Source organism: Maniola hyperantus, chromosome 7, assembly GCF_902806685.2.
Source record: "Maniola hyperantus chromosome 7, iAphHyp1.2, whole genome shotgun sequence".
NCBI classification, from domain to species: Eukaryota; Metazoa; Arthropoda; class Insecta; order Lepidoptera; family Nymphalidae; genus Maniola; species Maniola hyperantus.
In genome coordinates, this window is record NC_048542.1 from 5,139,360 (window position 1) to 5,155,286 (window position 15,927).

Sequence of the window (15,927 nt, forward strand, 5' to 3'; positions counted from 1 at the left end):
TTAATCCTAATGCCCATAATAGGTTACGTCTTAAACTACTTAGACTGTTTCTTTTGAAGAATTATGAAGTATCTTTCAAAACAGATTAATTCATATAACATAGATACTAATTTTGTGGAATTCGATAGAATATGTTGTAAAAAATAAATAAAATAATAATTTTAATATACGGGATACAGTACTACCAAATTGCTAGTAGCAATGTTTATGTAGAAAATTGGTCAGCTATTTGTCAAACACTTTTATGTTCATCAACGTGACGAGTACACTTTCATACAACTCCATAGAGTTATGGCGTTGTATAGAAGTGTGCGCACATTGCAGCCCAACTTCAAGACTGTTTAGGACTATAAAGTTTTAAAAAATGTCAAAAAAATGTAAAATTATCAAAAAACGTTACGTTATAGCGTGTGCGCCATCGCGTGCGCATATCATTGTGAAGTGATCGCATATAAAGTTGTAGATTTGATATGGGAGACGAGGTCTCTGGTACACCCTAAAGTTTATGAGGTAATTGGTAGTTAGTATCAAGTGAAGACTATACTGTAGTTACCTATCGATAAATCATTATCAGAAAGACCGATTCCGTTACACGATAAGCGTGTCCAGTGTTCAAGTAAAGCACGGAATTCTAAAAATCTCGAGCGAGTGTCGTTTAGCCCGGGCGTCATTATCTCGAGTATCGAGAATATAACGATATCAGGAAACTGTGCAAGCCGACACGTATAACGATCGACTCCGATATAGGAGCTTAGTTATTAAGCCTACGCAGAATTTAGTTTAATCTAATGGTAGTTAGTGTAGGTATAGTCCGCGACAGGTTGAGATGGCTATCGGGGTATGAGGCGGGATTAGCGCCCCGCACACCCGTAAAAAACCCGCGCTCGCCCCCGATTATGTGGTTTCATCATCACGATCAACCATCGCCACCCTATTCCATGGGTCTCCTCTCAGGCCATGATGGTCCAGTGCGGGTTTGTACACTTAACACACCTTTGAGAACATTATGGATTATCTCAGGCATGCAGGTTTCCTGCTCATATATAAACTGCCCAATTTTTTAATACAATTAGCGATTTAGAGAAAATCACGATTTTAATTATTTCATTGTAAACACGTAGCCAGGGAGTGGCATTTGTAGAGCCAATCAGCAAACGGCGTCATCTTTCAAAAAAACGCTGATTTCTTTGCGATGCTCCAATTATAAATTCACTTAATTATTTATTTACCTACCAGTGCGAATTTTAATCGTAATTTCTAGGAATAGAGGCCACACAGTTACACCTACCACATATTATTAGCCATAAAAATGTTGCCACACAGAAAGTAACGCGAGCCGATATGCGATTCCAAAATTAAAGGAAACTGCCTGCTATCGCGCACCAACATGACACCCAGCTTTCGCAGAATATCACTATACTGATGGCGCCTCAGTGGGAACTTTGGAACCAATATAACTTGAGTCTTTTGTGCTAAAATGTTTTTTTTGTCAACAAGTTCACTTGCCTAAGTGACCATCACAATAATCACGCTAATCTTAGAACGAATGTGGCAGTTTATCAGCTTTATCCCTTTTTTGTTAACGGCGGAAAATCTTCTTAAGATACCCGATCTCTCTGAGGAGAGATCTGGATGTGGGATTTCTACCCACTAAAACTCCTTCGGTGGCCATCCTCAGCGCATGTTAAGAGGCTCCGGGCACAGGTTGTTTCTCGATTTCAAAATCAAAGGAAAGTACCATGAATACGTACAAGCGATGGCAACTTTTCTCGGAATACCGCATGAGGCGCCACTGTGGGAAATCGCGTATTGTTCCCGCGATTTCACTTCATTCTTCTTGAAGTTACTTACGAGCATATTTCTTGTGATACGCATGTACGAGTTCTTAAAACGATATTTCCACTTTATCAAAGAAAAATATTTCAGAAAATCTTTCCTAAAGTAACATCTATCTAGAAAACCACTAAATTGACAACTGGCTAAGATTTTGCTATCGAACTACGTACCTACCGTACCTACCTACCTACCTACTTTTAAGGCAATGGTTCGATATTTTTCCAATTATCGTTTTTTATATTTAAAGTAAGACGAAGAAGTTTTAATTATATTTAATGCTACGCCCGCGACTTCGTCCGCGTGGACTGCACAAATTGCAAACCCGTGTTTTATTTTTTAGCATTTTTCAAAACCTTTTTTTTCTTCTGGCTTTACACAGATTAAATTTAAAACCTTTCTTAGCGGATGTCTACGTCTTAATAGGTATCTGCATGGCAAATATCAACCCAGTTTGAGCTGCGCGTTGATAGATCAGTCAGTCAGTCAGCTTTTCCTTTTATATAATAGGTATAGAAATAAGACTGAATAGGCAACTTTTAGGCAAACGCGTTACGTCTTCGACAACATCATTTCCCATCTGATGGATTGTGGTCAAGCGTGTGCCCATGTTGAAAACTATAGCATATAGCCGCAACTTCGTCTGCGGAGATTTATGGTCCTTTGAAATTTCTCAAAATCCATTTTTAGTCAGGACGGAGTCTACTTTGTAGTCTAATCTAGACAGAACATAAATACATACATGCAAAATTTCAAGTTTCCTAACCCAGTGATGTCAGTCAGTTTCTGCTTTTACATTTTTGATACCCGCCATCATTCACTATCCTCGTCAACGGGTAGATGTCCATTGCTAGACATACTTGTAGAGACTTCCTCACGCCACGGTCTTGCGCCGCCTGATTTCAGCGGCTTCCTACAAACTCGTCTGCCCATCTAGTCATAGTGAGACTTGGGAGTCCTGTCTTCCACCAGCTGTTATTTGCAGCCATTTACTTGTTCAGTGCACAAAAATATAACCAGAATAATAACCAACTTCCTTTCTTCCACAGTATGATGGACTCCGGTGGAGGGGGCATCGAATCACCACCGACCTACCACAGAAGCTACGAGCAATACGTCCAAGGAGCAGTAGACAATAGCACCGATTCCGTCCAAGAGCAGACCAGTCCAGAACTAGTCGTCTGGTCTACTCTTCCCTATGGCTTGGACTATAGAGCCCAGTATGATTATAGAAGTCCATATGAGACTAGAGACTATTCCCCTCAACAGTACGCTCGTGCACCGTTTACTACCAAAATGGGACAAGCGAAGGCTTTAAAAGAAGCCAGGATACGAAGACCTATGAACGCCTTCATGGTATGGGCAAAGGTGGAGCGGAAGAAACTGGCAGATGAAAACCCGGATCTCCATAATGCAGATTTAAGTAAAATGCTAGGTAAGTGCCTTTTTGTGACGATATCCACTTTTTTTAAGCTTACGTTGTGGAAAACTTATGATTTTCTGCAAACTTTTAAGCTCCTGTTTAAAGCCTTACATTCTATTTCAGTTTTCAAAATCCATTAGGTTCATACATTACAGCTCAATCAATGAGTACGATCTCAGTTATATAAACAGGAGGATAGTTACTGTACCCACTGAGTTGCACACTGGGTACACTGTACTGGGATCTACGTTCTTACTTCTTCACTGTATTCCAGTAGTGCCTACGGTCTGTAATTCCAGTAGTACGGACGGTATGTTACTGTAATTATGCAATCCCGCTATAAGGTGAGTTTCCATTGAAGATAAACGCATAGAAGAGGTGTGAAATACCTCTCAGAATACCTCTCTCGTACTGCTCTGACGTACCTAATAACTTTTTCATAAAGATCGAATGATATTTACTAATTACTAGATTCCGGGATACCATGTAACCTGTCTGTCTCTGCGTTGCAAGGAATAAGGATCATAGGTACGTACAGATATAATTTGTACCAAAATTCTTCATAATTGGTTAAAATCCAGAAGAACTCTTTGATTTTCCGGGATAAGAATTAGCCTATATCCGTCTCCAGGATGCAAGCTATTTCTGTATCAAAAGTCATCAAAATCAGTTAGACGGATACTACCCATTACATTATGCAAAAGTTTGTTTGTTTGTTGGTTTATTGGTTTGTCCTTCAATCACGCTGCAACGGAGCAGCAGATTTTTTGCATGGATATAAGTAGTTAAGGACCTGGAAAGTGACATTTTTATCGGCGAAAATCAAACAGTTCCCACGGGTTTTGGATAACCAAAATCCAGGCGAATCAAATCGCGGGCAACAACTAGTACATGTAACTCGTAATTTAATATACCTAACCAATACTTCATTTGATACTAAAGGAGCCAAGTTAAACCCTTTGCCGATGACTCATCACAAACAAGCTGCCTTCGCTGCAGACGATTTGAAATTCAAATTCGGGACGACTAGCTCAAAAAATTCTTAACCATTTAACATCTATCACACCGAGCTATTTGTATTAGCATATTATTATTTCTTCTAATATGTTTTGTGGTTTTTAATTTACATTGTCAATGTTCGGAGAAAACCATATTTTCATTTAAATAATTTTAGGCTTTGAACTCTTACGACTTACGAGTACAAGTACCTACCTACTACTTAATAAAAAGTTACCAAAAGTTTATCAATATTTGATTTTTAGGGTTCCGTACCTCAAAAGGAAAAAACTTTTATAGGATCACTTCGTTGTCTGTCTCTCTGTCCGTCTGTCTGTCGTGCCTGTCACGAAAACCTATAGCGTACTTTCCGTTGACTTAGAATAATGAAATTTGGCAGATAGCACAAGCACAAGTAAAGAAATAAATCCGAAAACTGTGGCTTTGTGGTCGATACACACAAAAAATTAAAATGTGTAAAAATTTTCAAAGTAAGATAACTATACGAAGTGGGCTATCTTATGAAAGGGCTTCACCTGCATACTCTAAAACAGGTTTTTATTTGATTTTATGCATACCTAATAGTTTTTGATTTATCGTGCAAAATGTCGAAAAAAATACCCGAGTACGGAACCCTCGGAGCGCGAGTCTGACTCGCACTAGGCCGGTTTAGAGATAGCGAGCAAACGAGCAGGCGGGTCACCTGATGTTAAGTGATTACCGCCGCCCATGAACATAAATTGATATAAAGTTCTTGGATTTGTTATGGGTTTGTTTACTCCATCTCTATCTGTCATCATCTGTCCACGTAATGCCACCAACAGTCGCTGGAGGGAGATTACGCGAGCAGCAGTGCAGGAGAATTCGTAGCCACTACCAGAGTGGTCAAGAGTGAGCGGTTGAGAAGAAAGTATTCTATATCTAGTAGCTTTATCTTATAATAATGTATACGTACGATCATATTACAAACACTTTCCTAAACTTAGTATCAATTCTGCACTCCAGTTTGAGTTCAGAGATTAAAAAGTAGGTATCTACTAAAACATGTGTCTAGATTCTGATACCACGAGCACATACTCGGCAGTCAACATTGAGCACCGCTGCACTAATAGCTTCATTAGAAGCTGGAGCAATCAGGCTCTAATGAAGTTAGTGTAAACTGCTAAACGGTACAAATATCTAATTTTTTCCTCACATTCTTATTGCTTTAAGTCTTGTAACATGCCAATAACACGTAGCGTGAGCGATTTCAAGTCGTATTATTTTCTATGACTAGAGTTTTACCAATCTTTATTTTTAAACCAATAGGCGAGTCTGAATAGAATAATTTAAAAAACGTAAGGCTATTAGCTTAAAAATCATGATCACAGTACAAAAAAAAGAACCTGTTTCATGACAATCTAAAAAGAAAAAGGTAAATAAAAAATGCCGTGTTAAGCTATACAAAGTATCCGATAACCATGTCGGAGGATTGCCAGCGAAACATACAATAAAAAAAAATAATAAAAAAAAACCAATAGGCATGCGCTTGACTGCTATATCACACCATAGTACGTGATGATGTAGCCTAAGGTGGAGCACGCTTGCCTAGGAGGTGCGTATTACCTCGCACCTATTCATCATCATCATCATCATCATCTCATTATCGCCAGCCGATAGACCACAGCTGGACACAGGTCTCTTCTAGGGACTTCCACACGTCACTGTATTGCGTTTCTTGAATCCAGCTGCCCCCTGCGACTCGTTTATTTAAGGTCGTATGTCCACCTATTGGTTTCCAAGGCTGCACTTTTCGGGGCGAGGTTGGCATTTAGCACCTTGGGACCCCAATGTCTATCGGTTTTTTAAACTATGTGCCCTGCTCATTGTAACGTCTTCGGTTTCTCAACCCGCTGAGCTATGTCGGTTTCTCTCACGAAGAAGCAAATATACTCCGGGGTTTCTCTGGTTCTTCTACGGATCTTTTCTTTTCTGATTTGATCGTACCTATTACTCGTATTCAAAAAGAGTGCCATTAGTTTAAAAATTGATAGGTAGGTTTATCTTTTTAGGGTTCCGTACCTCAAAAGGAAAAACGGAACCCTTATAGGATCACTTTGTTGTCTGTCTGTCTGTTTGTCTGTCCGTCTGTCTGTCAAGAAACCTACAGGGTACTTCCCGTTGACCTAGAATCATGAAATTTGGCAGGTAGGTAGATCTTATAGCTGACATTTGGGGAAAAATCTGAAAACCGTGAATTTAGGGTTAGATCACACAAAAAAAATTAAATTGTGGTCATGAACTAATAATAATTAGTATGTTCAACTTTCGAAGTGAGTGACTATATCAAGTGGGGTATCATATGAAAGGTCTTCACCTGTACATTCTAAAACAGATTTTCATTTATTTTTATACATCATAGTTTTTGAATTATCGTGCAAAATGTCGAAAAAATACGACTGTAGTACGGAACCCTCATTGCGCGAGCCTGACTCACACTTGGCCGGTTTATTTTTATTTTTATTCCGATACAGGTTGGCACTTGACTGCAATCTCAGCTGGTGGTAAGTGATGATGCAGTCTAAGATGCAAGCGGGCTAACCTGGAAGGAGTATGGTAGTTTTTATTAAACCCATACACCTTTGGTTTCTACACGGAATCGTACCGGAACGCTAAATCGCTTGGCGGCACGACTTTGCCGGTAGGGTGGTAACTAGCCACGGCCAAAGCCTCCCACCAGACAAAAATCTGAATAGAATATAGCTATTGTGAAGAAAAACTGTCACCGATTTGGAGATCACGTAAAGAATTGGTGTCAAAATATATTAGAATAGAACATTCAAGATGACTGGGAGGAGCTTCTGAGACAAAGCAGCTGTCAGCTGTTCACAGATCTAAAGCTCTCTTATTATACATGATATCGTTATAATTATAATTACCGCGACCTTTACAACTTTCTCCCGCCCGTGTACATGAACCCGGCTCACTACGCAAACGCGACACTCGAGCGCACAAGTCACACGATTTAAATAGTTATGTACATTTTTACGATGTATCATATTATAATAAGTATTAGCTTATCGTGCTTGTTAACTTGTTAAATTACCACCTAGGTATGTCCTATTATCCCAGCCTCATTGGCACTTAAGCTTCGCTACTTCTGATTTTTGATTAAACATTAAATTATAGCGCAAACTAGAAACATGTTGACATAAGCGCAATCCTGGCTGGCATCAGATTAATAATTTAAAACTCACTCGTATCTTTTAATTTAGGAATTAATCTGAATTCTAGGCAAGCCGAAAAAACGATAAACGATAGTTTTATTTAAAAAATATATATACCTATTATAACTATATAATAAGCATAATAATATGTTTAATTTAATGTACTCAAATATCCTACATATTCTGTTCCGCTATAAGTCATTTATTTATAGAAAGCATAATTTTCCCAGTCACATTTTAAGTGACTTATAGTATTATGATTTATGTTTTCATAAATTTCATGCTTGATTTGTTTTTGTAATAATTTTTCAAATTACACCATAGATACTTTTTTCTACGGTTGTACCTACTACAGAAATAAAACCCATCTTTGAAATCAAGAGCAATAGTTATTTTGATAGCCAAAAAATAGAAAATATTTATCTACCTTTTCTAAAACATTACGTATCTACTATCTACTATTTACCTAAGTAAATATTAATCGTAATTTTTTTTGTCAATTCTTAAATTGTTTTACAATATACTTCGTTTATAAGAGTTCCAAAACATTGGGATATTTTTTAATTTGACATCGATAATATGATGACGCTAATGATGTGTAAGCAGAAACATCAATTAATATTATCCATATTTGTGTCTCGCATCAAATCTCATTCGTCATTTCCCCAAATTAGGCCATGACTAACGGTACTATAACTCTTTTGCCTACGAATGTACTCGAGGTTAGATATGGCAAGTCATTATGGCGTTTGAGCGTGGGTGGTACGATCCTATCTTTCTTAATGAAATAAAACTCGTATAAAAAAATGAAAGCCTCTACCCGTAAATAGTAACTACATTTTTGTTAAACAATTACTTTTTAAAACAAATACGGTCGTATATCATATGACACGTGCGTTTTGTACTCTATGGCGACCAAGTTACAGCTGCATTTGAAAACTTGCTCGTTAAAGTTTCGTGCTCTTTTGTCCCATAATTATAAGGGTGTATTTTCGATGGTACTTTGTATCGCAGCTGTTGGCGACATGCGGTTTAATATTACACTATTATTCATACGTTTCCAATGAGTAATGTATGTAAGTTATCGACCAAAATATGGGATTACCGTTGGCTTACGTGTCGCGTTCAGTTGACTCCTTAGTGACGGTTATCGACTAACTTGGTATTGGTTTCCGCTGTAATACCCTATCGGTAAATTGCTTTATATAATACCCAAGTCTTAGAAACATTTTATAAATAAATAATAATAAACATTGAACTGTTTGCTTTATTAAGGCAAAAACCCAAAGAACAAAAAAAAATTAAACTGCGCAATGATGGCACACGAGTAGATAGGCATTATCTACTCGTGTGATGAAGGTGTGCTGAGCTTATTTCCTATTTGGGTCTAGATGTGTCGAGATCCAAAGAGTCCTCATTGGACCCCGCAAGTCCTGAAGGATACTGTTATGCACCAAAGTTGCACAATCTTTCCCAGATGAAAGATACCTATAATATTATTTACGCGCTCTGATAACAGCAAATAAATTGGGCATTCTCACCTCAGCGAACATACCTGATGCGCTGTAGTATCTAGGAATCTTCATAAGTTTTTTTTTTAATTCATAGACTAGCGCTTGGCTGCAATGAGACCTGATGGCAAGTGATGATGCAGCCTAAGATGGAGCGCGCTTGCCTAGAAGATGCTTATTCACTCTTGACTTGAAGGTACCCATATGTAAAAGTGCGGTATGCATCATTAGTTGCACCTTTATGGTGCTGAAACACACTTGTGTATCTGTATCAAACTGGCAAATATACGTATAGAAATACTACAGTAGGTCCTGAAGGGGATTGAAGGATTGAGGAGTGAAGAAACTTACCGACTTAGTTTCTTCACTCTTCTAGATTTAAATCGCCAATGCTATACAAGGTTCGTCAACAGACGGCCCACATAAGTCTCTTGAAGGGATTTTCAAACTACATGAACGGCATATGTCCAGCAACTGCCTTCCATATCTCTTGATATGGTCTGTCCACCTAGTGGTAAGCATCTCAAACACTGCTTTTTCCAACTAGTGATCAGATACTGAAAATTCTTTTACTGATACATAATATGAGTAGCTACATTACCCCCGGGTGCTATCAGTACACATATTATAAAATGTGAAAGTGTGTTTGTTTGTTGTTATGTCCTTCAATCACGTCGCAACGGAGCAACAGATCGACGTGATTTTTTGCATGAATATAGTTAAAGACCTGGAAAGTGACATAGGCTACTTTTTATCCCGGGAAATCAAAGAGTTCTCACGGGATTTTTAAAAATCAAAAATCTAAATCCACGCGTACGAAGTCGCGGGCATCAGCTAGTAAGCTATACTTAAATAAATCACGCAGATGCAGTTGCGGACAAAAGCTAATAGGTACTATTTTAGCAGAAGCTTCTCCTAAGCTTGAAGGTTTGCATAGGTAGGTAGGTACGTGAGAAAACTTAGCGTGCCTACATTTCATATCACTTGTGTTTTCAGTCCAACTCGGGGAAACCCAAATGTGACTATATGATATACCACAATATGTTGTTTGTTGCATAATACATACATGAGTGACGTGGTCTAGTTACAGCATCGAGTATAGGTACTTATTGGGTAAGCAGTGTTGACTGAAATTCACGACTGGATGGGTGACCGAAATAACGAACCGCGGACGTTGCATTTTTATATTATTTACTAGGTATAAGATTTATTAACTAAGTGGTACAAGATTTATACAGAAGTACCAAAATTGTAGAGATTTTACAAAAACAGATGTAAAAAATTACAAGTTGTTCATATTCTTATTACCTACCATCAATCCTACCATGTTTTAACACCTTGCTCCTTACTTAAAGTAGCCTCTGAAAAATCACTGAGCAAAATCTCACAGTTTGAAAGTTAATACATTTTATCTCGCTTTTTTGTTTACATTCCACGAGCGCACGGTCATCGACATGAGCTAAGACGCTAAAGAGGGTGCGAGCGAGTACACACGCATCACTCACTTTCCGTGAAATTCACCTGTGTTAGCATTATTGATCATAATTCCTAGTTGAAGCAAATGATTGGAAGTGCAAAAATTCAAAAAATCACTTTTTTGAAAAATCACCTGTGAAATCACTGTGAAAAAAATAATAATTTCAGCAAATGAAAATGAAAAAGTAGCAATAATGAACATCCCTAGATGATTGGCATTTCCCTATCCTTTGGGTTGCAGATTCAACTTCGGTTAGAAATTTCGCCCTGTATCAGTTGGACATTTTACTTGCATAACAGTGCTTAGGTAGATACCTACTTTGGTATGTATATAAATAAGTCGAACATTTATTATTTTAATGTTAGGTATAAACTGACGGTATTTACGATTTGCGGTTAAACATCCTTGCAGGTTAGGTATTTGAGGTTTAGTTTAATATTTTCATTTTATTGTTTTATTGCTAAAACGATAATTTTTATACACCTTTATCTGTACCTATTATATACTACGGATATATCCTCAACATGAGTGTACCTATATATTTAGAATATACCTACGTTTCATGTTGTAGGTAGTAGTAGGTACCTACTGTATGCATGATTGTGTTTTATTTTATTATTTTAATAGTATACTAGCTTATCCCCGCGACTTCGTCCGCGTGGACGAAGATATGTATTATATGTTGACTCGACTGAAGCGACTGTTAATACCATCTAGTAGCGACCCTTTACCACAGCACTTTACATCTATCAAAACTACTTTCAAAGGCCCATATTGACTGATTGAATGATATATCAACGCACAGCTCAAATTACTGGACGGATCGGACTGAAATTTGGCATGCAGATAGCTATTATGACGTAAACATCCGCTAAGAAAGGATTTTTGAAAATTCAATCCCTAAAGGGGTAAAACAGGGGTTATAAATTTGTGTAGTCCACGCGGGCACAAGCTAGTTCTATAGTATGGATGTATTTATGGAGTCTCGGTCAAAAGCTAGTACTTATGATGATAAAGAAAAACAGTTGACCTGAGTTCTAAGTAACTGGCAAAACAATACATATACCTAGTCATTTCATAAATAAACCTAGGGGTTCCCCATATCGTCTCTGTTTTCAATAACAACAAAAACACTCTATATATTTTAATTAATAATTTATAGAATTTTTTTAACTTTTGAAATGAAGGGAATTCACACCAATGCAGTGGGCGCGCCCCAGCGCTCTCTATACAAACGTAGTTTGGTTGCCATTTGAATGTTAATCAATCAAATTCAATGAAATGTAGACACATTCTTGGAAACACTCAATAACTGTATTTGTGACATAGTTGCCACGAGTTCAAATATTTATACAGGGTGTAACCAGAACGCTAGCGAAAACTTCCTACCTCCAAAATAAGCCGTGTCCGTAAAAGTCCGTAATTTAAATTAAAAGAAATTTCAAGGAATAAAGAAAGGAAAAAAGTTCTTAATAAATAGCATAGCATTTATTAACAACTATTTTAAAAATATTTGACATTTTTATAAACTTACTGTATAGTATGCGACAGGTCCAGATAGCAATCGGGGAGGGGGATTTTAACCCGGTGCAGGGCGAGCGCTGATGACGTGTGGGTGTGCGGGACGTCTCCCCGCCTCATACTCCGATTGCCATCTCGATGTTTCGCGGACTATAGGTAACTAATACTTAAGTTAATTGGTGTGGTAGTTTTCCACTCTGACGTTTACCTAATTATCGCAAATAAATAATGCTATAAAATTACTCTAGCCATAACATGTGAAGTCGTTTCATTAAATCATGTCGTAACCTTGGAAGTCACCATAATTTATTTAATCTGTCCTCTTTGCATATATTATTTGCTATTTTAAGATTACTAACATTTTAATACCAAGTTGATAATTTTTCATTTGCTAACGTTCCTAATATTTAATAACATTATAGAACCGGCACTAAGCTCTCTATATGTACTTACCAAAATATGCATAAAACCTTTTTCTGAATTCCCTTCGGGGTCTCACATTTTATTTGATGCGTTTTTGGCATCAAACATCAAAAATAGCCACAATAATAAAGATGCTCCTTTTCAGCTTTTTTCAGTATTCGTCTTTTTTCATCCTCGGACTCTTCATAACCGTACAGAAAGTAGGTTATTATTACTCTAAACAATGCTGTCAGTTTGCTTTTTCAGTTAATTGTCACCAGGGGGCACGACAGTGCGCCCGCCAAGGCGAGCTAAATCAAAGGACGGGGCACTACCTCCCCTTTCTGGAATAAATATATTCTTAAATCTCAAAGGGATTCCTTATACCAATTTTTCATATTACTTGGAATGGCATTTGCAATAATTAAAATCTTCGAACTAAACGTTTAAATTCTACAATCACGAAGCGGCCTTGTTCTATCTTCATCATGAATTGGTTACCTAAAATAATTGCATATCAATTTTAAACCGCACGTAGATCGACATTACGCTCATTCGCAAATGATATTTTATCTTGATCAGTGCCTATCCTATCCTAAGCAAACACTATCGGAAATATACCTAACCCGGTCATAACTTCACTCATTATTTCATAAAAGTCCAAACGGCAATCCCTAACTCCCAAGCATCGAATCACATTTTTAGGGTTCACTACCGATGCCAACGCAATGGGACCCTATTAGTAAATCACCCCTGTCCGTCCGTCTGTCTGAAAGCGGGCTGTATCTCAATTCTCATGAACCGTAGTAGATAGAGAGTTCTGTTGAAATTTTCACAGTATGTGTATTTCTATTGCTGTTATTTGCAAATTATTTTTTTTTTAGAAAAATACCGATATTGATGTTTGGTACAGAGTTAATTTCGATCTCGGGAAAGGACATAGGCTACATTTTATCCCGGAAAATCAAAGAGTTCCCATGAGATTTTTAAATCCGCACCGAATAAGTCGCGAGCATCATTTATTTAGTACAGAGATAACTTGTATCCCGGGATATAGGCTATTTTTTGTCCCAGAAAATCAATGTCCCCCCGGGATTTTAAAACAATCGAGACTTACTCGGATGGAGTCGCGGTTATCATTAAGTATCCAAATAAATTATTTCATTAGGATTAATTTTAAAGTTGGGAGCGTTTGCAATTTCTATAAACTTCATATAGGAAGTATCAATGGAGAAGTTGTTATTCAGCGGCGTCCTCAGCAATACCACGTCGCGGCCTTGGACTATCCTCATCATTAATTGGTTAAATTGCACGCCATTTAAGGGGAGGCGATACTAATAATGGTATCCTTGTCCACGTGCCTCTGATCATACTGAGTGCATAATTATGTACCTTATCGCCTTAACCATAATTGAAGTTCATCATTGAATTAGTCATAATATCATGGTGTTTTTTTTTCGTTAAGATTATTTTCTTCTCCTTACAATTAGGTACTAATATTTATAAAAATAACTTGCGGATCCGGCAGACGTTGTCCTGCCTGAAAAAGCAGTTGAATTTAACATTTACATTTTTAATCAGGCCGAGCACATAAATAAAAAAAGCATTGTTACCCAGATTGACTCGTCCACCGGTAAGCAGCACAGCGGTGTGACAGGGCAGAAAATTTGCATGTCACTAATACGACACGGTTCAATCGGTGAGCATTATTGCATTTTTATATCCGTGCGAGTATGCGTAGAGCTTTTGCTAACTCACACAAATAAAGTCGTCATAATGATATAAAATTGATATTGTACGAACAAAATTAAGTTTTTTTTATGATCTACAGCTAAATTAAATGCAGAATTTAGCCCTTAATTTCGTCGTCATCAACCGATAGACGTCCACAGCTGGACATAGGACGTAGGGACTTTTACACGCTAAGGTATTGCGTCGCCTGAATCTAGCGACTCCCTGCGACTCGTTTGATGTCTGACCAACTAGTGGGGGCTCTGTCAACGCTACGCTTGGTGGGAGGTCGCCATTCCGACTATGCGACCCCACCATGTTGGCAACATCTATGGGTTCTTCAATTTAATTTACAACTTTTAATTTACCTACCTCCATTTAAAGGATCTGTATTCACTAGAAAAGTGCTTAGGTATCATACTTTAGCGACTCTACCTTAATAAAAGACGTAGACGAAAAAAATTCGTATGTAATGTAATGCCGGCGCCACACGCAACAAGTGAGTGATTAATTCGAGCGTATATTTAGCGATTTATATGCATGTTATTTTATCATCAGAAGAAAGAAAAGTCCTGACTCACTGAATGACTCATCAACGCCAAACCCAAACTGTTCGACCTAGAAAACTGGAATTTTGCACAGACGTTCCCTTTACAATGTAGACAAGGATTAATCCTTGTCTACATTATAAAGGAAACCTCTGGTCCAAATTGCAGTTTTCAGGTTGCAGGTGTTGATAAATCGGTCAGTGACTCAAGACTTTTTCGAAATTCTCACGGGATAGGCAAATAGTATTTATAATTTCTCCGAACGAAGCCTCAGGTGGTATAGGTATACCTACTAACTATTTATGTACCTATAGCAGAACGGTCAAAAGTGGCTAAAGAGCGGGCTGAAATCCGAAAAGACGACGAGAGCAACGACACGACGACGACGCGACAGTTCAAACCTCACCCATTGCACTATTATCGTACCAAGTCCTAGCACAAGCTTTACGCTTACAACCTAAGCGTCCACGTTAGCCTTAGTTGGAAAAGAAAGGGGAATGTTAAAAAAATATCACTTACTGGCCTAGGCAGACTTGTCAAACGTCAAGCGGCTCAGCCAGCCTATGGCGCCGCGCCGGGAAGAAAAAGGTTGAGTCCTTGCCTAATTAGTATTCGGTTCCCGAACACCAAATAGGCAATAGTTTTGTGTCAACTACCACTTTAGTTTACGGTGTTTTATAATTAAGGCGCTTATTTCAACCTAAATCCCTTTTACTTTACAAAACGGCCAGTAATTAAAACACTCAAGTAGCATATCTTAGACATTTCCCGCCAGAGCCTATTTTCGGCTTATCTTTTGCAAGACGCTCCATTTTTGGGCAAAGGCAACTTTTTACTCTGTACCCAACATGGCCACCGCCAACTTATGGAAATATTATCTTGATGTGTATAATAAAACGAATATATCATATTTTTTACCTTTTAAATGGGACGGCTGAGCCTAAACGCTTTATCGATCATTTTCAAAAATTAATCTAAATTTCGATACTAAAGCAAGGTAATATTTTAGTATTTAGTATTTTTCTTTACTGTAAGCCCGACATAGATACTTACATGATGATGAGATTTGATTATAGAGTTTCTGCATATAGGTCATTGAATTTGAATAGGTAGCTATATTTTACAATTTGAATATGCTTCGCTACCAGTAGTCTCTAATGAAATCAAGGACTTCCTACACTTAAGTGAAAGACCCGTCTCAGTTATGGCGGTGGTTTGGCCGCGGTTTTTTTTGCCAAAACTCGACTTAGCAACAAGTTTCGAACTCCGCGTCGAAACA

The 15,927-nt window shown here is 37.8% G+C and overlaps 1 protein-coding gene across 2 annotated transcripts in view; it reads left to right on the forward strand.

Annotated features, from left to right (window-relative positions):
- Sox15 (Sox box protein 15) overlaps positions 1-15,927 on the forward strand; it is a 126,560-nt gene that overhangs the window by 26,603 nt on the left and 84,030 nt on the right. For both annotated transcript variants that reach the window (XM_034970337.2, XM_069499891.1), the window contains one exon: positions 2,883-3,268. In XM_034970337.2, coding sequence (XP_034826228.1) covers positions 2,883-3,268 — 386 coding nt within the window. The remainder of the gene's footprint in view (positions 1-2,882; positions 3,269-15,927) is intronic.